This window comes from Carassius auratus, unplaced genomic scaffold, assembly GCF_003368295.1.
Source record: "Carassius auratus strain Wakin unplaced genomic scaffold, ASM336829v1 scaf_tig00217198, whole genome shotgun sequence".
Taxonomy (NCBI): Eukaryota; Metazoa; Chordata; class Actinopteri; order Cypriniformes; family Cyprinidae; genus Carassius; species Carassius auratus.
Genome location: NW_020528938.1, coordinates 386,537 through 414,182, shown reverse-complemented (window position 1 = coordinate 414,182; position 27,646 = coordinate 386,537). Strand labels below are relative to the sequence as shown.

Sequence of the window (27,646 nt, the reverse complement as noted above, 5' to 3'; positions counted from 1 at the left end):
ATAATATAACATCAATATGGTTTTAAAAAGCACATGGCACCATAGTTTTATCATTTTACTGAGTCACAAAGGGATACTCAACTGCAAAATGAAAATTTTGTCATCAATCAATACCCCCATGTCGTTCCAAACCCGTAAAAGTTTTATTTGTCTTCAGAACACAATTTAAGATATTTTGGATGAAATTCGGGAGGCTTGAGACTTCCCCATAGACTGCCAAATAAATAACATTGTGAAGGTCCAGGAAAGTATGAAAAGCATCGTCATAATAGTCCATCTGCTACCAGTAATTCAACCGTAACATTAGGAAGCGACAAGAATACTTTTTGTATACAAAGAAAGCTAAAATAATGACTTTATTCAGCAATTCCTCTTCTCTGTGTTTCTCCAAATAGCGCCATTTTGACAAATCTGAGCAGTACACAGGCTTTATTTCTCATGAGGGTAAGTGATTTATCCAAAATATCTTAAATTGTTTTCTAAAGAAAGCTTTTACAGGTTTGGAATGACATGGGGGTAAGTGATTAATGACTAAATTTTCATTTTGCGGTGGAGTAACCCTTTGATGATCAAAAATATTACATGAGGTGACCTGAGGTTAGCTGAGTCGAAAACACATGAGTGCATATATCCTACATACAGCTCCCGATTTATACTTTTATATTTAGTTATATTGAAAAGTCAGTTTAAATAAGTTAGAATTTTTTTTACCCCGTTTTAACATGGATTTCTATAGAGACCAGAACAAATAGCATACAAAGGAAAGTTAGAATCCATGGCAGCGCTCATCGGTTTCTCAGGAAAAAGGTGGATATTATGATGTTTTATTCTTGTCATCAGAATAAAGATGTTTATAGCAAGATAGAACATGTTTACTCAATGAATGTTGTTGATGTGAACCTGTAGTTGTTGGAAGTCCTCCAGTGATTACTACAGATGGGTTTGATCATTCAGGAGGGCTTCATCTACAGTGTGAATCTGAAGGTTGGTATCCTGAACCTGATCTTGAGTGGCTGGACAGTGAAGGAGTCAGTTTAAGTTCAGAAACTATAGAGACACACAGAAACACAGACAGATTCACTGTGAAACACACCATTACTGTACATCAGAGTGTCGGCAAGATTCACTGCAGAGTCAAACTGAAGCATCACATGTTGGAGTCACTGATAATCACCTCAAGTAAGTATTGACGCTTTTGTTACTGTACTTGTCTGTCATATTGTGGTATTTTTGATGCAGTGTACATTTAACTATTTTTGTACCTTTTAGAGCTGAACATAATATATATTTTAATCCACGTACAACTGAACTGTAAATCAACTGTACTTATCCAATGTGCTTAATTACGGTTTTGTTTTGCAGGTAAAATGTTTCATTCTTGGAGGACATCAGTAATCCTGATTTCATTTGCAGCTGTGATCCTTGTGATTGCCGGAACACTGATAGTTGTGTTTGTTCATAAAAACAGAGGTGAAAATTCTTATTTTAAACAATTCAAGTAATATAAATAAGGCAGCCTAAGGATAGTTTTGCGATAGTCATGTTTTTTTAAACGTTTTTGCATGTCTGTAGGTTTTCCTTAGGTGACTCTTATAGACTTTAGTCAGGTTAGTGAGATATTGAGACTATATATACAGGGAGTGCAGAATTATTAGGCAAGTTGTATTTTTGAGGAATAATTTTATTATTGAACAACCATGTTCTCAATGATTCCAAAAACTCATTAATATCAAAGCTGAATATTTTTGGAAGTAGTTTTTAGTTTGTTTTTAGTTGTAGCTATTTTAGGAGGATATCTGTGTGTGCAGGTGACTATTACTGTGCATAATTATTAGGCAACTTAACAAAAAACAAATATATACCCATTTCAATTATTTATTTTCAGCAGTGAAACCAATATAACATCTCAACATTCACAAATATACATTTCTGACATTCAAAAACAAAACAAAAACAAATCAGTGACCAATATAGCCACCTTTCTTTGCAAGGACACTCAAAAGCCTGCCATCCATGGATTCTGTCAGTGTTTTGATCTGTTCACCATCAACATTGCATGCAGCAGCAACCACAGCCTCCCAGACACTGTTCAGAGAGGTGTACGGCTTTCCCTCCTTGTAAATCTCACATTTCATGATGGACCACAGGTTCTCTATGGGGTTCAGATCAGGTGAACAAGGAGGCCAAGTCATTAGTTTTTCTTCTTTTAGACCCTTTCTTGCCAGCCACGCTGTGGAGTACTTGGACGTGTGTGATGGAGCATTGTCCTGCATGAAAATCATGTTTTTCTTGAAGGATGCAGACTTCTTCCTGTACCACTGCTTGAAGAAGGTGTCTTCCAGAAACTGGCAGTAGGACTGGGAGTTGAGCTTGACTCCATCCTCAACCCGAAAAGGCCCCACAAGCTCATCTTTGATGATAGCAGCCCAAACCAGTACTCCACCTCCACCTTGCTGGCGTCTGAGTCGGACTGGAGCTCTCTGCCCTTTACCGATCCAGCCACGGGCCCATCCATCTGGCCCATCAAGACTCACTCTCATTTCATCAGTACATAAAACCTTAGAGAAATCAGTCTTGAGATATTTCTTTGCCCAGTCTTGACATTTCAGCATGTGTGTCTTGTTCAGGGGTGGTCGTTTTTCAGCCTTTCTTACCTTGGCCATGTCTCTGAGTATTGCACACCTTGTGCTTTTGGGCACTCCAGTGATGTTGCAGCTCTGAAATATGGCAAAACTGGTGGCAAGTGGCATCTTGGCAGCTGTACGCTTGACTTTTCTCAGTTCACGGGCAGTTATTTTGCGCCTTGGTTTTTCCACACGCTTCTTGCGACCCTGTTGGCTATTTTGAATGAAACGATTGATTGTTCGATGATCACGCTTCAGAAGCTTGGCAATTTAAAGAGTGCTGCATCCCTCTGCAATATATCTCACTATTTTTGACTTTTCGGAGCCTGTCAAGTCCTTATTTTGACCCATTTTGCCAAAGGAAAGGAAGTTGCCTAATAATTATGCACACCTGATATAGGGTGTTGATGTCATTAAACCACACCCCTTCTCATTACTGAGATGCACATCACCTAATATGCTTAATTGGTAGTAGGCTTTCGAGCCTATACAGCTTGGAGTAAGACAACATGCATAAAGAGGATGATGTGGTCAAAATACTCATTTGCCTAATAATTCTGCACACAGTGTATATATATATATATATATATATATATATATATATATATATATATATATATATATATATATATATATATACATTTAGGCCTCTTACTTCAGTGATTGCTATTGGAATGTGAAGAGACTTTCAAAATATGTTTTTGAATCAAATCACTTACACTGCCTTTTATGAGATGCTGATTGGTCATTTGATGAAATGGAAAAAAGGGCTTGTATGATATGATGACACCATGAATATGATAATTATTGCACTGTGTCATCAAGCGACATTAAGCAACTTTGAATATGGAAGATGGATGTGGGAAGTCGGTCCCTGTACTTGTTGGCCAACGGATTTTCATTTTAAAAGGAAAAAAACAAAAACGAAAAACGTCTCGTTTCCCAATTTCCATTAGTAAATAGGAAAACAAAAAAATGGAAAACATCAATTTTTCTTTTTTTCTTTTGATATTAAAAGACGGAAAACGGAAAACAATCTCGTTATCCTATTGTATTTATAGATGGAAATCGGAAATCAAAATACGTATGTATGAACTAATCCTGCATTCTGCATTGGTACTTTTTCGTGAACCGGAAGTTACTCCCGCCCAGAGCTCCCGCCACGCCAAGAAGACCCGTCCTTCACCCAAGGTAATGTAAATCACGTAATTGATGTTCAAGCTACTGCGACAATGGAAACAACAAGTTATGTTCTCTTTTGAGAAGGCAAACGTGTCACAGTAAGAGATGATGACATGTCTGTTGACAAAATATGCAGGATATTTCAGGTACTGAAAGAATACACAACAATAACAACATAAGTAACGTTTGTTATAATTTACAGTTTTGCACGCAAAGACATAACGCAGTATGTTCCTGCACAACCAGAGGCTGCAGTTTCAGGACCGCAGATCTATTACCCTGTTGGTTTAGTTTGCAGTCACGTTACTTTGTATATAGCATCAATATATTAATCTCAGTAGTATTTGTTTTTAAATGTGATTTTTGATTCAAAATGCAGCAGAGGTTAATAACTAAGTGAGCTTTGAGTCACAATTTTAAATTTAAACATGAATTTACACAAAATATATATGAAATATACATTTTGTGAAATTGATGTATATCAATTTTAAAACAATTGTAAAAAAGTAAGAACCTTAAAAGTCTTAGTCTCTTGAATTATACAGTATATTGATTAACCTCCTTAAGGCGATTTAGCTCATTATCAGGTAAGTTAAAAGTTGGAATCAGCATATGGAGTCACGTTGTTGAGAGGCAAGACAAGACACAAAAATGATTCAAGAATGTTTATATATATATATATGTCATTTTTGCGACAACATCACATGCACCAAAGTGAACCCCTTTTCCATCAGTTGCTGCATGGACAGAATGGCTGTAGGCTTCAACTCTAGACAGAGAGAGATAAATAAGAAACATTTGTTTAACATATTTAACTGGTGTGTGTGTATATATATATATATATATATATATATATATATGAAAAGTGAAAGTCCTTGCAGCATGTGGTGCATCTCTTCAATTCGGGCAGGGATCTCCCTTTTTGGTTTGTTATATGTATCTAGAAAAAGAGAGAATCTACTTGTTAGAATATTTTGAGATCATGAAAATATCCCTAGTGCCTTTTTTAATCATCTGTCCTACAATGAGCCTAACCAAATCCATAAAATCACTTCATATTGGCCATGCAGAACATGACAGAAACTAACACATGATAGCAATAGACTGTATGTGGACTGTATGTGGAGTAGACCTGCAGATTAGGTCAAATTGTAACAAGCTATTAAAATGGCCAAACGCATCATTCATCATTGCAAAACAATGCCAAAACAACAGGCTAACATATAGTGCAACTAGACAGTCAGTGCAGTTTAATTATGAAATATATTTTATACATAAATATGGTAAAACAATGACTATTAAGCCAGTATTCACACTAATACATTAACCGGCAGGTAAATCTTACAAACCTTACATCAATCATGCTCTTGTCATCTGATAAGTTTAATTAATGTGCAGGCCGTTCCACCCCTATTAGGTTTTCTGACATTTTAATTAAGCATTTTGTTTATATTCGTTATTAAACTAACAATGAACCTGATGGATTAGCATTTGTCTTTTTACTGTTTGCCATTTATTTTAAATGTTCATTAAACTTATGGTATTTTCCTTCTATGCACTTCAACAGGTTGATGGCAGCAGTCTGTACATTACAGATGATGCAAACACCACAACATTTCCAGAGCCATCTGGACGTTTTTGCATCCTCAATCTTGTGCATCGCGGCCATTATGAGGTCCACGGGGATCCAGATCATAATCAGCTTCCTGCAAGCAGAGCCGTACCCACTACTGCAGTTCCTTTTGCCTTCATGCGCCGCCCCGCACCTGCCGCGTCTGCTTCCACTGAAACACCACAACCTTCCCCTGGAACTCCACGATATATATATATATATATATATATATATATATATATATATATATATATATATATATATATATACCAGTTGAATGTGTTAGACAAATGTTTCTTATTTATGTTATCTACAGCCATTCTGTCCATGCAGCAACTGATGGAAAACGGGTTCACTTTGGTGCATGTGATGTTGTCGCAAAAATGACATATATATATATAAACATTCTTGAATAATTTTTGTGTCTTGTCTTGCCTCTCAACAACTTTTAAACTATCGGCTGTAATTTAGTGACTCCATACGCTGATTCCAACTTTAGCTTACCTGATAATGAGCTAAATCGCCTTAAGGAGGTTAATCAATATACTGTATAATTCAAGAGACTAAGACTTTTAAGGTTCTTACTTTTTTACAATTGTTTTAAAATTGATATACATCAATTTCACAAAATGTATATTTCATTTATATTTTGTTTAAATTCATGTTTAAATATAAAATTGTGACTCAAAGCTCACTTAGTTATTAACCTCTGCTGCATTTTGAATCAAAAATCACATTTAAAAACAAATACTACTGAGTTTAATTTATTGATGCTATATACAAAGTAACGTGACTGCAAACTAAACCAACAGGGTAATAGATCTGCGGTCTTGAAACTGCAGCCTCTGGTTGTGCAGGAACATACTGCGTTATGTCTTTGCGTGCAAAACTGTAAATTATAACAAACGTTACTTATGTTGTTATTGTTGTGTATTCTTTCAGTACCTGAAATATCCTGCATATTTTGTCAACAGACATGTCATCATCTCTTACTGTGACACGTTTGCCTTCTCAAAAGAGAACATAACTTGTTGTTTCCATTGTCGCAGTAGCTCGAACATCAATTACGTGATTTACATTACCTTGGGTGAAGGGCGGGTCTTCTTGGCGTGGCGGGAGCTCTGGGCGGGAGTAACTTCCGGTTCACGAAAAAGTACCAATGCAGGATTAGTTCATACATACGTATTTTGATTTCCGATTTCCATCTATAAACACAATCGGATAACGAGATTGTTTTCCGTTTTCCGTCTTTTAATATCAAATGAAAAAAAGAAAAATGCATTGTTTTCCGTTTTTTATTTTTCTATTTACTAATGGAAATTGGGAAACGAGCCGTTTTTCGTTTTTGTTTTTTTCCTTTTAAAACGAAAATCCGTTGGCCAACAAGTACAGGGACCGAAGTGGACGGGAATATTCTTTAAACTAACACAATCAATTTGTCCATGTTAACACACACTGTTTGCCCGCACTCATTTTGAACAGGTTTCTTCTGTATGTGTAAACAAATAAGGTGTCAGTTTTCACCAAGTTTCTTTAGTAAATGTTAAAACAACAAATTTAAACATATCTCTTAATGCATGCACATCCTGGCCTTGTTTGAACATGCAATACATTTTAAAGCAGATTTACCTCTAAATTGACCCACATATTAATCCCTTCTTTAGTTTATTGCACCATTGCATTACTGATATCTACTGTGCTAGTGTAAATTACTTAATGTTACAATGTAAATTAAGCCTTTTTTACCTGAGAATGTTGTACAAAACTAAATACGACATGACAAATCATGACATAAGACTGACATCACACAACGTACCAATGCATTATCCCTCATGAACAAATATGATGTCAGATGTTTGCATATATACATTACAGTGTACCATTACAACATCCTTCATGAATAAACTTGATGTCTGATATTTGTACAACATATGCAAACATTATCTCAAATACAACAACTGCTGTGTGTGTTGTTGTGTTGCTGTGTGTATGTATGGCTGCCATACGTACAGGCTTACTCATCTTCACTGATTATATGGAGTACAGAGGAAAATTAATTTGTCCCAAACATTATTGAAGGCAATGTGTATAGGCTATATATTTAATGTTATTTTCTCTTGTTTTTATTCAGAATTATCTTCAGAACACAATCAACTAGAGAATGCCAAGAAAGCAATACAATATGGTGAATTTATCTTGAAGTATTTCATCCACAAAACATTTAAAGGGGTCCTGTTATGCTGTTATGCAAACTCTTGATTTTGTTTTAGGGGTGTACTAGAACAGGCTTTCATACTATGTTGTTCGAAAAACCTTATTTTTACACATTTCTGTAATATAAAATGCGCTGTGATTGGTTAGCTGGGTAAATGTGTGCTTTGATTGGTTAGCTGAACCAGTGTGTGCTGTGATTGGCTAGCTGGGCCAGTGTGTGATGTGATTGACAGCACTCAGCACCTGGTTGGAAAATGTCCTGCCTCTCACCATAACTGCCTGCTGCGAGCTTAAGTTTAAATATTGCTTCAAAATCATATCAAATGGAAAAGCAATTTAAACCCAGATAATTGTAACCGCTAAGTTCATCTGCCTTGGGAACACTAGCATGTCTCAGAAATAGTGATAACACTTGTTGGCTTCTCTAGTGCAGCTTAACTAGGTCTCATCCCATTTGTCAATCTTTGTGATATCACAAATCCTGGAAAATACTTGTTGTAGTCCAAACGAGTCATTCGTTATAGTTTTTGAAAAGTGATATCTGTTAAATAAAATATCTCCTTTTACATTGGACTTTGAGCTTTGTAACTTTGCAGATATTTTTTATGCTCAAACAGCAACATTACAGACTAACTAAAGTTGAAAAAGTATAATAGCACCCCTTTAACACACACTGTATTCTCAGAAATTATAATATACTTAATAGTTAATGCTTCTGTTTTCTGAATTCAGTTTTTCTTGTCTTTATTTTATATTTTCTCTTTAGATCACGATCAATTGCAGAATGAGAAAACGATGATACAAGATGGTAAATTTGTCTTTATTAAATAATTTAATTCAGCATTAATGTCAAATCTGTTTTCATCCACAAAACATTTTATAAACATACTGTAACAAGTAGACAGACTCAGGACACAGACAGGTTAGAATCAACAGACGGGTTTATTGTGTAGATGTTTGTGAAAGGCAGGAGCAGGAAATGAATGGCATATATTTAAAGATGTTAACGCTATGTTGAGACGAGTATCTTAAAGGGGGGGTGAAATGCTCGTTTTCACTCAATATCCTGTTAATCTTGAGTACCTATAGAGTAGTACTGCATCCTTCATAACTCCAAAAAGTCTTTAGTTTTATTATATTCATAAGAGAAAGATAGTCTGTACCGATTTTTCGAGGCACGACCGACTGGAGGCGTGACGTGTGGGCGGAGCTAAATAATCACGAGCGCGAGTAGGCTTTTGCGTTGAGAGCGTTTGGAAGCTGTGACACCGTGAGGAAAAAAACAACCAAAACAAACCATGGCTAACAGTCAGATTCAGCGTATATTTATGATCCAGAATCAGATCCCGAGGCTGAAACTGAACGAGAGCAGCAGCAGCAACGACTCGCTCCGAGCGGGGCTCGAGCCCGGGTCTCGGCATGGGGGGCGGACGCACTAACAAGGAGGCAGAGATATTTTAAGCAGTTTTACTCACCGCCTGCGGTTACAACACACGATCGTGACCCTTTTTCGTTGGGATTGCATCATCCTTAAGAAATAAACGATACGCAAATCCGTCGTCAAACTAGGCCATGTTTGTAAAACAAGCATCTTCGAAATGCAGGGAACAAACACAAACACTTGCACAACTCCGTTGATGCTCTGTAAAAATAAACTCCATCCACTGGTCCCTTAATGCTGTTTTTTGGTAATCTGTGCAGGGTTGTCTTGCCCTGGCAACCAAAAACACACTTCTTTTGTGACATTTCGCGACGCTCTCGCTCTGATCAGTGAAGTCTGTTGTGCTCTCAGTGCTCTGCTATACGGGAGCGCGCGCTCTTCCGGCAGAAGTGCCTTAGCACCCATATAAGGAAATTCCGCTCCATCTAACGTCACACAGAGCCATACTCGAAAAAAACTTTCCGAAACTTGTGACAAACCGGAAGGAGTATTTTTGGAACAGAAATACTCCTTCAAACGTACAACTTAATTTTTTAAACTTTGTCCATGTTTAGCATGGGAATCCAACTCTTTAACAGTGTAAAAAACTCAGTATGCATGAAATAGCATTTCACCCCCCTTTAAGATGACAACACATCAGTTTAATGCTGCTTCTTTTAATACATCTGCTGGTTTTAATGATGAATGGGTTTTACATCACTGAGTGTGTACAGCTTTGCGCTGAGGTGGTTGCTCTTAAAAAGATTGTTTCAATACTGGAGAAGGCTTTTAAAGACTCTGTTGAAAGTAATTTTAACCTGTAAGTGTAAGGCTGGAGATTTTAAATTTGGTAAAATGGAGGAATCTATCAAGGATTCCATGGTGAAGCTAGAGAGAGAGAGGTCATCGACTGTTTTAAGAGGAGAGACAAGAAATGGATCAAACAAATGAAAGATCAAGAAGTCGCCAACTCTCCTCCCACTGTGACAACCAGCCAGGTGCCTCCCATGTCAACCCCTGGGCTTTTTTCTGGCCAACCATCCCAGCACATCTACCACTTCACGGACAACCAACAGAGCAACCAATGGAGAATTCTGCACCACCACTCCAACTGGGCCAGACTTCAACCACATCTTCTCCATCCTCCTCTTCTCCAGAGAGCAACTCCGCAGTGTACAGGGTGATGAAGGCAATCTCCAAGGACTTTCCATTTCTTTCCAAGAACACCAGGGCTTGCTGTACTGGCGGATCCAGGAGGAGGACGACGTCCACAATATCCAACTAGTAGTCCCTAAGAACCTGGTCTTCCAGACGGTACAGCACTTTCACCAGAGAACCACAGAGAAACACCATGGGCATCTGAAGACCCTTTTGCGGATCCTGGAAGTTGCCTGGTGGCCCTCAGTCCGCAGCAACATCTAGGCATTTGTCCGGGACTGCAAGTTGTGTGGTTTGGAGGCTAAGGAGTGTGCTGTCATCAACCCTACTAAGTAGAGTTGGGTCCGAGTCCACCTTTGTCGAGTATGAGTCAAGACCAAGTCCACAAACATCGAGTCCAAGTCCAAGTCCGAGTCCAAAAGGGGCCGAATTGGACTCAAGTCCGAGTTCTTAAAGGCCGAGTCCGAGTCGAGTCTGCCCGAGTCCAGAAAGTAATTCAATTAAAAAAGATTATAAATTGGTATTGTATATTTTTACATTCTATTAATATTTTAACCTTTCAACCCATTAAACCAATGGCAATATAAAAATGTAATAAACAAATACCACTGTTACATCTAGTCATTGCCATTGAACATTTTTATTTTTATTTAACAGAACTAGTTTCCTATCAAAAAAGGTTTCAAAGGTTTTATTGTATTACAAGTGCATGAAAATACAAATGAACCTGTTTTATTATTGTATCACACTATATTGTCCTCCAGTTAAAGCTGACATTTCAATTATTTAATGCCTCTCCCCCACATTTGAGAGAGGTAAAGTGCAGCCAATGAGGAGATCCTTAATGATGACATTATGAATTTCTTGTTGTCTTGGAGAACTTGCATCATAAAGTTGCATTGCTTGTTTGGTCAATTCTGGTCTTGCAAATCCTGCAATGCTGAGCTGCGCAGCATCTGTTGGATGCTGCTGCTGTCTTTGGTACTCGGTTGCATCGGTTTTCGGATCACCAGTACACTGAACCGAAAACCGTTTCTTTCGGATGCGTCCGATTCGAGAAACGAGGAGCTGATGATACTGCGCATTCGTGATTCAGCGTGAAGCCGACTGATTCACAGCGCGTCTGAACCGAACTGATTCTTTTGGTGATTGATTCTGAACTGATGCGCTAATGTTATGAGTGCGGGTAAACCAAGGGTTTGAATGAAGGGCAATCTGACGAAAGGTTCATTTAATAACAAATACATCGCAATGGATTATGTATAGTAAGTGGATCATGGTCTGCGCTGATGACACCTAATTTACTTTATATCTTCAAGACTTAAATCCTCGTATGCACATTATTGCTGTTACTGTATTTGGGTGTGTTGTTGCAAAACTTAATTGTAAACTTTTCATGATTATGAGGTTTTTAACTGACTGAAGTTATGATTAGTGACTTTATATATTTTAATCTTTGATAGACTTGATGGCATAACGTCATCGCCAATGCCAGTCATTACGTCGAGCGTAAAAGAAACGGTGAACTGTTTTTTTCAACCGGTTTATTGAATCAAACCGTCCGAAAGAGCCGGTTCGCGGAAAAGAATCAAACTTCCCATCACTAATCCACATTGATATCCAGTGAGTGGTGCGTGTGTTTCGTCTGCAAGCATGAGATGATATGCTACTGCTGCCTGCCCCTGTGGTGCAGTAAAATGACATAAGGGGAGACATGCATTAATTTATCATCTCAATTTTATGCTGATTTTATTGTTACACATGACGCGGACTCGACTGTACTCTGATTATTTTCCGAGTCCAAAATGTTCAAGTCCGTGTCATGTCCGAGTGCAAATTCATCCGAGTGCGTGACAAGTCCGAGTTCATTCAAAATTGCACTCGAGTCCGAGTCCAAGTTCGAGTACCCCAACTCTACTACTAAGACACTGTCACGCAGGACACATGTTTTAACCTGCTCAATATATTTGAATGATTTTACATTACAGTTTAAATAAGTTTTCATATTGTCTTAGTGATTTTATTCCTCTTAACTATTTTAATGTGTGTATGTCTTTAAATGGTCTGGATAGGTCTGTCTGTCGTGTGACTGATCACATGACAGGAAATAGGAAATGAACAGTATAAAGGAAGCCGCATTGTAGACAGACAGGGTCTTTGCACAAAAGCTGGATGAGGATTTACCTTCGGTGATTTACCATTCCAGAACTGCACTTTATTGGATTATCACCTTCTTTGGATTGTATATACACCAGTGGACATGTCTCACAATCACATTGGGACTGACCAGTGCTTTAAGTGGCCTATAAGAGGTGCTGGTACTCTATTATAGCATATGTATATATATATTATTTTATTTTTTTTGATGACTCCCTCCATCCCGAGGTAACAACAACTATATTGAAAGGGTTTTATATACAGCAGTCAACAGACGACCTTATAAAAAATAAAAAATCCTTTTATTAGTTTGTGGATTTGCTTGAGCTAGAAAGTGCTACTGAACATAAATAAAATGTGCAAATGTGTGGATTTAGAATAAATACCCTTAGAAAGAGCTACAGCATTACTTCATTAGCTTGCGCCTGACCTGCAGCAATATCATTCAAGCTTGGTGGGGTGTCAGACAGCGAGTCATCTGATTCTGACCGTGTTGTTTTAGTACTCAGAGTCTGGAGCCAGGAGAGCATATTAAGTGTTGTTCACTGTATTTGTATTTTTACCGAGCCGAGTGTGTGCGTTTCACACATCCTCTCTGACCACGTTGAGTTGTTGACACTGACAACGGCGCATGCGCTTACCACTTGTAAAACTCAAGTGAAGTGACATTCAGCCAAGTGTGGTGACCCATACTCAGAATTTGTGCTCTGCATTTAACCCATCCGAAATGCACACACACAGAGCAGTCAACACACACACACACACACACACTGTGAGCACACACACCCGGAGCAGTGGGCAGCCATTTATGCTGCGGCGCCCGGGGAGCAGTTGGGGGTTCGATGCCTTAGTCAAGGGCACCTAAGTCGTGGTATTGAAGGTGGAGAGAGAGCTGTTCATGCACTCCCCCCACCCACAATTCCGTCCAGCCCGAGACTCGAACTCACAACCCTTCGATTGGGAGTCCAACCCTCTAACCATTAGGCCACGACTTCCCCTCAAGGGTGTATGTGTAACCCCTCTCACCCGGGTCCTCTCTGACGCTCCTCGCACTCGCTCCGAGCGGGGCTCAAACCCGGGTCTCCGGCATGGGAGGCGGACGCACTGACAAGGATGCTAAATGGCTACAGCCACTAGCATCTGTCGCTAGTGCGTCTCTTGAGATCGGGGAGTGAGGTTTACCTGCACAGCACTACTCGCTGGCCTCCGTTACATATGGGTAATGTAGTCTCTGCACTCGTCCCACCGAGGGGGCTCGGTGGGACGAATTAGGAAGAGTTGTGTATTGTGAAGGGCGTTCTGAAAAGCGGCAGCGCAGGCAAAGGATTAAAACCTCTATTAAAACAAATGTCCAAATGAGCGTACCGGTACGCTAAAAGCATGTTCTGGGCGCACGGAGAGGTGGCAGTACGCTCAAGAGCTATATTTGGAAGTGGCGGTACTGAGTACCCGTGCATACCGGCCCACTTAAAGCACTGGGACAGACAGCACACTGGATCTCTTAAGGGCTGTTTTAAAGGTATGGAAAGGAAAGACTCAGTCTAGGATATCTAGTTTTATTTTGTTGTCTTAAGTCTTTTAAGTTTGTGAACATTGTAAATACATATTTGATTTTCACTTTGAACCTTGTTGTATTAATGTAATTAGGCCAATAAGGCTGATCGTTACAAGCCATAACTTTTGTCCTGCATGGAATGTGGGAGTGGAGGCTCTCCGGACATTCACATGATGTTTAGGACATCTGAATGCATGCTGGAGATTTTGGTGTGTTGAGTCCCAGACTCTCTCAATCCTCTGGAACCAATACGTGACTGAAAGAACCTCCGCTGATTCTCCAGACCAAGGGAACAGAGGGGGCTGATAGCAGAGTACACACTGGAAGGGGGTGAGATTCATAGTGAGCTGATGAAGATAATTCTGTGCGTACTCGGCCAAGGGGATTAGAATCATTTCCAGGAGTTCTAGTGGCTGTTGCAGACAGTACGGTGGTAGTGCCCCATCTCCTGGATCTTCCTTTTCATTTGACCATTGCTCTGTAGGTGGTATCCTTAAAGGATTGGGTGACTGATCCATTTTGCTGCTACAAAGATTCTGCCCATTGGAGCGCTCAACCTTTTAACAAGGTCAGAATAAAGGAAATCTTAGCCCTCTCTGTAGGGAAGCGTTGCATTTGCATCTCCAGGACGAGTGAAGACTGCAACAGGAATCCGCTGCAATCATCCGCCGAACCAGAGCAGAGTGCCGGATTGACCATGGGACCATGGGACTGGAGGCATGGGACTTTTCTTTCTTCTGAAGAAAAGACTGGTAAACTGATTCGGAAGCCGGTGCGATGGTGATACGAGGAGTGAGCACACGTCAAAGGGAATCCACCAGGTCTTGGAATGGGTCCACGTCTGTTTTATTCATGATGGTATGGTCTTGTCTTCTGTAACACATAGACTCAGGACACAGACAGGTAAGAATCAACATATGGTTAATGGATCAGTTTCACGAATCATTGATTAGTGGAAGAGCCTGGTGTTTCTGTGACACTGACACGGTTCACATACTTTTGTGTATATCTAGAGGTGGTGGACTCGAGTCACATAACTTGACTTGAGTCTGACTCCAGTCACTATTTTCAGCACTTGCGACTTGCTTGATTAAAGTATGAACTTGCCTTGAGTTGACTTTGACTTGAGAACAAGTTAATTAAGACTTGACTTAACTTGAAGTGGAAGACTCAACAATGACTTGAACGTATAATAATTAATCAACAATAAAAATTAATTGTTAAAAAAAATAATTATTGTGACTGTGCCTTTAACGCTGCACAATTCAAACTGCGCCAAACATGGACCGTGCCAATAAAAAAATTAGCCATATGCAAAATATGCAATGCAAGAATATTTGACACAACAACGTCAAATTTCATTCGACATTTCAAGAACCACAAGGAAAGGTAAGAAAGTCATCTCTTTACTGTCAGTTTCACTAAGATCTATAACGATTACTAATGTACGTTAATGAATTCATCTTTTATGTTTGTCATAATTTGGCCTTGGTTGCATATGTTTTTATTCTTATTAGAAATGTGACCATTATCATTACTGATACACATTGATGTATTGGGGAACTTGATTATAAAAGTGGCGTAGCCTGAATTTTAATGTTGATGGGCATCTTAAAATGAGCGGGCCACTCTATATTACATGTAGGCTATAATGTCTGTATTAAATGTGCGCATTTTCATTTACAATCTCCCAAAAAGTGAATATGCAGCCTATTATTGATAAAGCCATGAATAAGAATCTGAAAAGAAAGAAGCTTCAAATTAATATTTTAAAGTGCGTGAATAAATCCAACCACCTCTATAGATTTGTTTCACTTTCCATAATCTGTGACCGACAGAGGAGCATCTTGGCGGCAGGGATTTAAAACTTTACCACGACTCAAACTGACACAGGCAGAGACTGGAATTTTTAGAACAGGTAGGGTACAAGTAATTTCAAAACATTTCAGCCATTGTATATATATCGTGGATATATTATTTACCTGATATGATACATTTGGTTTTGAGTCAAGCGCTTCATTGTAGTACTATGGTGATATCTCTTCAGCGCGAGCAGGTCAAACTACAAAGCATAATTGCACATTGTTTCATGAAGAACTCGTCCACAAAATTAGTTCATTCAGAGCCACGCACATATGTTAATGTGCATTCGGGCTCTTTTTGCAGATAACTTATAACTCCTAATATTAACGTTATGTTGTATGAATGATGAAGAATATTCTAGGTACATGAAATTATGAGTTTAATCCCATTGATTAAAAATTTGCCGTCAAATGCTCACTTTACTTGTCATCTTCAGCGCGCACAGCTCAAAACAGAAATGCTGAACATTAATAACTACTGTCATATAGGCTAACTTTATAATGAGAGCACTATTGTAAAAATTGTGAACTGTTAGGGCATCAGTAATTATGGCTGTCGAATGTCTGACTTGAAATGTATTTTGCCCCGCCCCCAAACATATGATTCAACTATCAGTCGAATATCTTCAAGATTAGAAAATTCTGATTCCTTTGTCGGGGACACCCCTAATGTACATAGATGCTGCTCACATATTATTATAGTTTGTGCTGATTACAGTGATATTAAACCATATAGCCATTATATTGTTATAACCATTATATATTAGCCATTTAGATGCTTATAAGAAACTGAAAAAAGCACAAATGTCAGGGCATGACAAAATTTCTCCAGGCACCAAAAATACCCTTAGACCTCAGAGGGTTAATGTAGCACGGATATGTGTATGATTCATATGCAGCAAAAATATAATGAATAAGATACATAATAATTGTATACAAGTTCCTCTTTTCTGTGCAAAAATAAATATGTATCAAACAAAATTTTCCTGTATTTATTTTAGTACTGTGTTTTGACTTGAAACTTATCAGGACTCGACTTGACTTGCTTGATTTATCTGAACTGTGACTTGAGACTTGCTTGGACTTGACCATGTATGACTTGTCCCCACCTCTGTGTATATCTTAAGTAATGTAATTTATAGTTATCATATCTAAATCAGAAAATGTATTTGTTTCTGTTGTCTGAATCCTTTTTTTCTCATCTTTATTCTCAATTTTCTTCAGAATTCAATCAGCTAAAGGATGACAATAAGAAAATGCAACAAGGTAAATTTGTCTAAGTTATTTCAGTATTAATGTCAAGTCTGTTTTCATCCACAGACCATTTATTTAACAGACATAGCATGTTCACATACCTTTTGTATATCTGATGTCCTGTAATTTGTAGTTATTAAGTTAGCTTGAGAGAGCCAGCTTACTGAAATGCTATTTAAACTTATTAAGATGGCTTAAAAAAACTTCCTGATATACTATTTAAGTTTCTTCTTCTTCTTCTTCTTCTTCTTCTTATTATTATTATTATTATGTTGGCTTGACAAAGAATAATCTTGAACAGAGCAATAGTAGAAGAACATATCACTAAGCTTAATTGAGTGCATGTGAGCTTTTTCACATTTCACTGACATCTGTGTTGCACTGACACAGCTTAATGACACTCGATGGATATACATACAGAAACTACATCATTTGCATGGGTTTTAAAACCTTGTAAATTAAAACACTCCAGCAATTTAACAAAATACAGTTATTAGAATATATTAAAGATGTAAAATGAGTGCTTGTGATTATATATTTTGTTTAGCTGCAGAGCAAAGCATTTTTTCATATTCTGAAAAAAATAACTGTTGTACTTTTTCATCATTAAATTGTTTATATAATATAATTGTTAAATAACCATGTGACGAGTGGGGCGGGGCCGAGAGCTGTGGGAACGAAACAAAGCCGGTGGAGTGATTGGGAATTACTGCTTAAAAATGGAAGTTGAAAATTAAACTTTGAAAATAAGATGAAATAAGATACAGAATCACTAAATTTGAGTTTAATGTTGGTACATTATCAGTAAACTAATCATTTCATTTAAAAAAAAATGGCCATTTAATCTTAAATGTGGTTCAGAGATGAAGGCCATAATGCTAATAACGACCACGAAAGAGGGAGTCCACTTTGAAAATGTTTCATTTATGTGACTAAATAAAAAAAACATATTAATTGTATTTTGATAAACTTTAATAAACATTTTAAAATGCTTTTATCCAAAACTATTTACAAATGAGGAGAATGGAAGCAATCAAAAACAACAAAAGAGCAATGATATATAAGTGCTATAACAAGTCTCAGTTAGTTTAAAAAGAAAACAGATATATAAAAAATAATATAAAAATAATAGAGCAAGCTTTGTGTTAGAGGTATTTTTTAAATAATTGTCAGAATAAGTCAGAAGTAATGAATTTAGGTAAATGGGTGCAGAGCCAGTGGTGGTTTTGTAGGCAAACATCAATGCCTTGAATTTTATGCGAGCAGCTATTGGAAGCCAGTGCAAACTGATAAACAGAGGTGTGACGTGTATTCGTTTTGGCTCATTAAAAATTAATCTTGCTGCCGCGTTCTGGATTAATTGTAAAGGTTTGATATAACTGGCTGGAAGACCTGCCAAGAGAGCATTACAATAGTCCAGCCCGGACAGAACAAGAGCTTGTGCAGCATGTTCCCAAAGAAAGGGCTTGATCTTCTTGATGTTGAATAAAGCAAATCTGCAGGATCGGACAGTTTTAGCAATGTGGTCTGAGAAAGTTGATGGTGAAATTGTGATGAAACGATGGGTTTGCTGGAACCACAAGCAGTTCTGTCTTGGCAAGGTTGAGTTGAAGGTGATGGTCTTTCACCCAGTAAGGAATGTCTGTTAGACAAGCTGAGATGCGAACAGCTACAGTCGAATCATCAATAAAGCCAAATATAGTAAGTATGCAAAAACTGTAATATTCTAAATACTGATAGACCATCTTTATCTTAATTTGAATGGTATTGACAACATTTTTGAACTTAACAAATAATTGACAAATAACAAACATGGAAAACCATAAAAGGCATGACTTATTTAGACCTGCGGCAGTAAGATTGTTATTCATGCCTGCGCTAATGCTGTTCAAATTCGTCAGTCAGAGATCACTAAAAATAAAATTAAAGAGGTGTGTGAACTTGCAAGCACGATGTCAGACACTGTAATATGCTCTGGTCCCCTCTAAATTACGGCCTATGCTCTCAATGTCAAATGCAGAAATGTTAATCCATGCATTTATGACTTCAAGGTTAGACTATTGTAATGCTTTATTGGGTGGTTGTTCTGCACGCTTGGTAAACAAACTACAGCTAGTCCAAAATGCAGCAGCAAGAGTTCTTACTAGAACCAGGAAGTATGACCATATTAGCCCGGTCCTGTCCACACTGCACTGGCTCCCTATCAAACATCGTATAGATTTTAAAATATTGCTTATTACTTATAAAGCCTGAATGGTTTTGCACCTCAGTATTTGAATGAGCTCCTTTTGCATTATACTCCTCTACGTCCGCTACGTTCTCAAAACTCAGGCAATTTGATAATACCAAGAATATCAAAATCAACTAGGGATGGGAAGTTCGGATCATTTTACCGACTCTGACTTTTGAGTCATGTTCAGCAAAATGAACAAATCTTTTTTCGAGTCATTTCGTTCATTTTAGCAAAATGTAATTAAAATGTTACGTGTCACTTCCCCAACACATCTAGTACTTATGCAAACTTTGTTCACACTACAAACAATACAAAACTAAAATGCTGTAAGATACAGAAAAGATTCATTCATTCTTTACCTGGGTCTTCCGTCTGTGATTAGCTCACCTCACATCTTGTCTGACAAGTCTTCGGGTCGAGTCGTTCCTTAATCACGTGACAGACCCATAAGCTATTTCTATCATTTCTGTCATTGTGTTTTTGTTACTGTTTCTTCAGGATCTGTGGTTTGTTATTATTTTATAAATAAATAAAACCCTGTTATAAATAAAATATTGATGAATTTGTCTTTTTGACTGTCTATCAGTAAATAAACTCTAGGCTATATAATAATAATATAATAATCCAAGCCTACAATACAAAGTATTTATAGCCTAGTCTGTTCATTTTTACTCCAATTTTGAGTTTGCTGGTATAATAATTGCTTTTCCTAGGCAAACTTGACATTTTGGTCTAATATACAGTATTGTTCAAAATAATAGCAGTTCAATGTGACTAACCAGAATAATCAAGGTTTTTAGTATATTTTTTATTGCTACGTGGCAAACAAGTTACCAGTAGGTTCAGTAGATTGTCAGAAAACAAACAAGACCCAGCATTCATGATATGCACGCTCTTAAGGCTGTGCAATTGGGCAATTAGTTGAAAGGGGTGTGTTCAAAAAAATAGCAGTGTCTACCTTTGACTGTACAAACTCAAAACTATTTTGTACAAACATTTTTTTTTTCTGGGATTTAGCAATCCTGTGAATCACTAAACTAATATTTAGTTGTATGACCACAGTTTTTTAAAACTGCTTCACATCTGTGTGGCATGGAGTCAACCAACTTGTGGCACCTCTCAGCTGTTATTCCACTCCATGATTCTTTAACAACATTCCACAATTCATTCACATTTCTTGGTTTTGCTTCAGAAACAGCATTTTTGATATCACCCCACAAGTTCTCAATTGGATTAAGGTCTGGAGATTGGGCTGGCCACTCCATAACATTAATTTTGTTGGTTTGGAACCAAGACTTTGCCCGTTTACTAGTGTGTTTTGGGTCATTGTCTTGTTGAAACAACCATTTCAAGGGCATGTCCTCTTCAGCATAGGGCAACATGACCTCTTCAAGTATTTTAACATATGCAAACTGATCCATGATCCCTGGTATGCGATATATAGGCCCAACACCATAGTAGGAGAAACATGCCCATATCATGATGCTTGCACCTCCATGCTTCACTGTCTTCACTGTGTACTGTGGCTTGAATTCAGAGTTTGGGGGTCGTCTCACAAACTGCCTGTGGCCCTTGGACCCAAAAAGAACAATTTTACTCTCATCAGTCCACAAAATGTTCCTCCATTTCTCTTTAGGCCAGTTGATGTGTTCTTTGGCAAATTGTAACCTCTTCTGCACATGCCTTTTTTTTAACAGAGGGACTTTGCGGGGGATTCTTGAAAATAGATTAGCTTCACACAGACGTCTTCTAACTGTCACAGTACTTACAGGTAACTCCAGACTGTCTTTGATCATCCTGGAGGTGATCATTGGCTGAGCCTTTGCCATTCTGGTTATTCTTCTATCCATTTTGATGGTTGTCTTCCGTTTTCTTCCACGTCTCTCTGGTTTTGCTCTCCATTTTAAGGCATTGGAGATCATTTTAGCTGAACAGCCTATCATTTTTTGCACCTCTTTATAGGTTTTCCCCTCTCTAATCAACTTTTTAATCAAAGTACGCTGTTCTTCTGAACAATGTCTTGAACGACCCATTTTCCTCAGCTTTCAAATGCATGTTCAACAAGTGTTGGCTTCATCCTTAAATAGGGGCCACCTGATTCACACCTGTTTCTTCACAAAATTGATGACCTCAGTGATTGAATGCCACACTGCTATTTTTTTGAACACACCCCTTTCAACTAATTCAACTAATTGCCCAATTGCACAGCCTTAAGAGCGTGCATATCATGAATGCTGGGTCTTGTTTGTTTTCTGAGAATCTACTGAACCTACTGGTAACTTGTTTGCCACGTAGCAATAAAAAAATATACGAAAAACCTTGATTATTCTGGTTAGTCACATTGAACTGCTATTATTTTGAACAATACTGTATGTATAAGATGTCTCTTACCGGCTCAATACTGCATTCTTTTACTGTCTATGGTTTTAGCGTATGGGTCTGTCACGTGATTAAGGAATGAGTCAAAAACCCGATAGACCCGAATTATGAACTAATCAAGTCTCTTTCCGGCTCAGACTGACACAGGTGAACTACTACTAGCAGAACAGAACCTATAGAATATTGCACATGCGCGACTGAACAAATCATCCCCCAAAACAACTAGTTCTTCACAAGTCACATTAAAGATTCGTTCAAAATGAACAAATCGTTCAAGAACGGCACATCACTAAAATCAACTGCGGGCGGCAGATCCTTTTCCTATTTGGCGCATAAACTCTGGAATAACATAACTAACATTGTTCGGGAGGCAGACACACTCTTGCAGCAATACCCTAGCAACCACCCAGAGTACCCTAGCAACCGCATAGCAACTATCCAGAGTACCCTAGCAACCACATAGCAACACCTTAGCAACCACACAGAGTACTCTAGCAACCACATAGCAACACCCTAGCAACCATCCAGAATACCTTGACAATATTTCTGAGTCATATGAACTAATTTAAGCTCACATTCTAAGTAATATATCTATCTATCTGTCTGTCTGTCTGTCATCTAAAACATTCAAGCTTTAAGCTACTTCAAATTATTTCAGGCTGAAAACCGTCAGATTTTTTAAACTTTTAAAAACTTTCTGGTCAACTTCAAGTTTGTCTTGATTAACTTTTTTTTGTTTTGTTTTTTTATCTAGTTCAGTTTGTAGTTTGTCATTATTGAACAATTATATTTGAATTTAATGCTTCTGCTGTCTAAAATCTTTTCTTTTCTTTGTTCTGAATTTTCTTAAGCAAATGAACATCTACAGAACGAGAACAAGAAAATACAACATGGTGAATTTGTCTTTAAATAATTTCATTCACATACTTTTGTGTATATCATTCTGTAATTTCTACATATTGTTGTATTTATTGCTTTTGTTATTTAAATTCTGTTTTCTCTTGTCTTTATTCCCTTTTTTTCAGCACACAATCATCTAGAGAATGAGAATAGTAGAATCCAATATGGTGAATTTGTCATTAAGTTATTAATTCATTATTCATTTAAAATCTCTTTCAGCCTTAAATTTAGAGAATCAGTGTATTCATTTATTTTTGTGTATATCTTGGGTCTCATCATCATTTGTTTATTTAATGTTCATTTATTAAGTTAGCAAATGCAAATGTCTGTGATTTTAACATATACATGCAAATTATTATAACATGTTTTTTTTAGAGTTATAAAACATAATACAATTTTAATATTATTTTCTAATTTTTATCAGAATCTTCTTCAGAACGTGAAGAACTTTTGAGAAGGCAAAAGATGATTATAACACAAGGTGAGTTTGTTTTATATGGATTTATTAAAATATTAATTTGTTGTTTTTGTATTATTTTGAAAAACAATGAATGAATGCTCTGTGCATTCATATATGTATACAACAGTGGTGTAGTCGGTGCCATAAGCAAGTTTTTGCCGTATGCTTATTTTTTCCCTGGGCCATTTGCATACTAGGACTTCTAAGGATCAATATTAAGGTATACCCTTGGTATACCCAATTATTTTGTTGCTTCTTAAGTCTGTCATCTACTATCATGTAAACTACTTTAATGGTGTACCATATAGTTTTGTGAAACTCTTAATTCTTTGTTGTAATTGGCACATGATCACTTCTGTCATTCTACCTTTCCCCATCCATCATCTACTTAGTGTCCGCTGCAGCGAGAGGACTCTGCTCAAGGATGACAGAATCCATTAGAAGTAGGCCTTCTAAAAGTCTTTTGCCATTCTAGCTCAAAATCACTACTTGACAAAAGACTACTTGAAATATAATCTATTAATCAAATTTAGAGTGCACTGTATTGATATTACTAAATTACTATTTGAAATCATAATAAACCAACAACAATAAAACTTTTTTTTTTTTTTTTGGGACAGGGGTTGAGGGGCGACTAGGTAATCGTAAATCACTTTTTTCTTTAGGACTACACCACTGGTATACAATGCATTATATTGTAAACTGTATAAAGTCTTCCTGGATTTAGTTGATCTTCAAGCGGTGATTAAAGTTACTTAAGTCTCATTACTGATCTAAAGTTTAATTCTGTCCTGCAACTTACCTGTTCACCCCTTTTATATACCTTGCTTTTAGTGATCACGCATTTAAGAACACACTCTGGTGAGTAAAAATAACTTTTATATGACATAATTATTTATTTAAAAAAAATGTAATTTCCCAAATTCATCATCATGTCAAACATTAATTTATCTGTCAATATCTGGTGTATTGTCAGTACCTTTTCCAAATCTCTAGCACATGCTTTCCTGTCATTCTCTAGTTGTCTGTCAAAAAGGCCAAAAGATAAAAATAAAAACAACTTGTAATGCTTAACTAAAGAAAAGCGAGACGAAAAAAATCCACATCTGGGGATCCAACAATGACACAAAGAAAAGATTCTTAGTTCAAGCCACCTTTATTTATATTGTACTGTATACAACTTTACAGTGATAAACAGGAAAACAATAATTCAGGGATGTAAGCATTGATCATTTCTTCTGTAAAGCAACTGTTAAAAAATAGTTGAATTGTTCAGCTTAGGTCAGTTCGGTACTGATTCAGTTTCATTCAATAACTGTGTAAAGTTCAACAAGTATTAAAGTAGTTCATTTCAGCTGTATCTACCACCTGCAGTTGATTTCGATGTTCTAGATATCATTAACTGGTCAGCACTTTAAGATAACTGTGAATGTGAAGGACTATAATGTTATAAGAGCTCACTCAAGTACTGAGGGGCTGACAATCAGAGCATGATTCATAATTTAGAGATATTTCTAAGATGCAAAAATTTGGTTTTACAAATGCTAGGCATGTGGCTTTCAAATGACAGTTTGCTATTAAATAGCACCCCCTGATTCCTAGCTGAGCAAGCAGAGTATTTGGCTAGTTACAGAGAGAAGCCAGGAGCAACAAACAGGTGACCAAGAATGCTTCCTAACAGTGCAGTGCCAAACCGAGTTCATTTGGAAACATAACTGGAATGGTTCCTTACCATTCTTAGAAACCATTTTATCCAATGGTGGAAAAGCAACTTAGGTTATTACATGCAGCGGTTTCTGGTTCAGTAATAATAATTAAAAAAAAAGTTTAGTAGTAGGAAATTAACTATCCATTCTGTTTGTTTTGTAAATTATGTTTCATCAGGCCATGAGGAAATACAGAGCTGTATCATCAGCATACATATTAGTAAAAACTAAAGCCATGTTTTCTAATGGTATCTCTAAAAGGTAACATGTAAAAGGGTAAAAGAAATGGTCCTAGTACTGAGCGCTGTGGTATTTCTTACTAATCTTGTGATTGATATGATGCCTCTTCAATTATTACTACAAATTGACAAGTATGAACCATCCCAATGCAATTCCACTAATTCAAACATAATTTTGTAGTCTACTATGTTGTGGTCGATAGTGTCCAATGCAACTCTAAGGTCTAGTAAAGGTGCTTTCACACTAGCACTTTGGTGCACATCTGGGTTTGATTTACATCAGAGTCCGGTATGTTTGGATGATGTGAATGTGGCCTTCCAAACTCGGGTGCGCACCTGTGAACTGTACCTGAGTCTGTTTAAAAGGTGTGGTCTGGGGTACAATTCAATTGAACTCTGGTATGGTTCGCTGCTGATGTGAACATAATCGTACCAAATTGCAGAAGTGAACTGCTATTAATGATGTATTATTTGTTAAAGAATGTGTTTGTGTGTTTCACTCACTTTCCCATGATTGATGCACTGCTAGCAGAGAGCTGTATCTCATTTCATTTCAGACGTAAGTGCTGTTATGTACTTAAGCTTTGTAAACAAAACCATCAGTTCAAGAACATATATAAAATTAAAGAGAGCAATGCTATGCATTTTGCTTCCTTCTGCACCGTTGTTACCAAACAACAGGGTAAACAGCTGCTGACTTGATAACGCAAACAAACACGGTTCGGACATAAATAATAAAATGTTAACACAGGGGCAAGGGGAGGGGGAGCAATCAAATATTTGTTCGGACCAGGCAATCGTACCAAGTGTGAAAGCACCCTAACACTAACGGAGAGATACAACCACGGATGATAAGAGCAGTCTCAGTACTATGATCGTCTAAATCCTCACTGAAATTCCTCACAGCATACCATTTCTCTCTAAGAAGGAATATAGTTGTGAGGATACTACCTTTTCTATTATTTCTGAAAGAAAAGAGAGATTCAATATTGGCCTCAAATTATGTAAAACTCAATCAAAACCATCAGAACAATTTAGTCAATCAGTAGTAGATATGTGAACATGAATGTCGTTCATAATAAAATGTACATTGAACATTACGTGTACTTATAACTAAAGGGATACTCCACCCCAAAATGAAAATTATGTCATTAATAACTTACCCCCATGTCATTCCAAACCTGTAAAAGCTTCATTAATCTTCAGAACACAATTTAAGATATTTTGGATGAAAACAGGGAGGCCTGAGACTGTCCAAATAAATAACAGTGTCAAAGTCCAGGAAAGAATGAAAAGCATCGTCAGAATGCTCCATCTGCCATCAGGGATTCAACCACAACGTTTTGAAGCAACGAGAACACTTTTTGTACACAAAGAAAACAACAAATGTCTTTATTCAGCAATTCCTCTCCTCTGCCTCTCTCCAAAATCAGCGAAGCACCACCTGCATACTGCTCAGAATTGTCAAAATGGCGCTATGCTGATTTGGAAAGACACAGAGGATTGGAAATGTTGAATAAAGACTGTTGTTTTCCTCATGTACAAAAAGTATTCTCGTTGCTTCATAGTGTTACAGTTGAATCACTGATGGCAGATGGACTATTCTGACGATGTATTTTCATACTTTTCTGGACCTTGACACTGTTATTTATTTGGCAGTCTATGGGACAGTCTCAAGCCTCCATGTTTTCATCCAAAATATCTTAAATTTTGTTCCGAAGATGAACAAAGCTTTTACAGGTTTGAAACGACATGGGGGTAAGTGATGGTAACTTAGTTTGGGTTTGTCATTTCTGTCTCCATGCTGAAAATGGGAGGTGACTGGTAAGGGGTTAATGACATCATTAAAATTTTGCGGTGGAGTAACCCTTCAATGGAAGTATTTTTATTTTTGATTATCGTGTTGTAAAGTTACCATGATTTCTGTAAATTGCCTTTAATTTATATTATACACATCTGAAAAGCAGAATTTTCTATATTTTCAACAGTGGATGTGATTCTGGATGCTGCAACAGCTCATCCACGTCTCATAGTGTCTCAGGATGGGAAACAAATGCAAGATGGAAAAACACAAGAAGAAAGAATGGATGCAAATGAAGCACAATATGACAAGTTTGATGAATATCTTGGTGTTCTTGGGAAGGATGGATTCTCCTCAGGATGTTTTTACTATGAGGTGCAAGTGAAGGGACAGACTAAGTGGGATTTAGGAGTGACCAGAGAATCTGTCAACAGGAAGGGATTAACCAGTTTGTGTCCTATGAATGGATACTGGATAATCGGTCAAAGAGATGAGACATATTGGGCTTATGAGTCTCCACGTGTCTTTCTGTCCATGAGGGAAAAGCCTCAGAGGGTTGGTGTGTTTGTGGATTATAAGGAAGGTCTCGTCTCTTTTTATGATGTGGAGTCCATGTCTCATATTCACTCTTACAGCAGTCAGTCTTTTAATGATAAACTCTATCCATTTGTTAGCTTGGGGGATTTGTGTAATGAAAACCCCACACCATTGATCATTCCATGATGATTACTAATGGGATGAGTGACCAAATTCAATACAAAGTGTAATAGCAATAAATAATGCAATTTATTTACATTACCATTACAAGATTTTTATTGATCAAATTATTAATCAGTATTTAACCTCATAGATTGTTAGTTAATTGAATAAAATTATCTACCATATACTAG

The 27,646-nt window shown here is 37.3% G+C and overlaps 1 protein-coding gene across 1 annotated transcript; it reads left to right on the top strand.

Annotated features, from left to right (window-relative positions):
* The first annotated feature begins 849 nt into the window (after window positions 1-849).
* On the top strand, window positions 850-27,646 carry LOC113100225 (pyrin-like). Its single transcript, XM_026265016.1, has 10 exons — window positions 850-1,179; window positions 1,363-1,470; window positions 7,550-7,603; window positions 8,399-8,440; window positions 17,009-17,050; window positions 22,502-22,543; window positions 22,676-22,717; window positions 22,975-23,031; window positions 23,845-23,871; window positions 26,944-27,646. The coding sequence occupies exons 1-10, from the start codon at window positions 1,152-1,154 to the stop codon at window positions 27,477-27,479; spliced, it is 978 nt and encodes a 325-aa protein (XP_026120801.1). The 5' UTR covers window positions 850-1,151; the 3' UTR covers window positions 27,480-27,646.

What these genes read in the sequence shown, in the direction of transcription:
- LOC113100225 (XM_026265016.1), top strand. Translation starts at nt 1,152, where the DNA reads ATGTTGGAGTCACTGATAATCACCTCAA. An exon ending in CAAGAAAGCAATACAATATG is followed by an intron (nt 7,604 to 8,398) that starts GTGAATTTATCT and finishes TTTTCTCTTTAG; the next exon opens with ATCACGATCAATTGCAGAAT. An exon ending in GAAAACGATGATACAAGATG is followed by an intron (nt 8,441 to 17,008) that starts GTAAATTTGTCT and finishes AATTTTCTTCAG; the next exon opens with AATTCAATCAGCTAAAGGAT.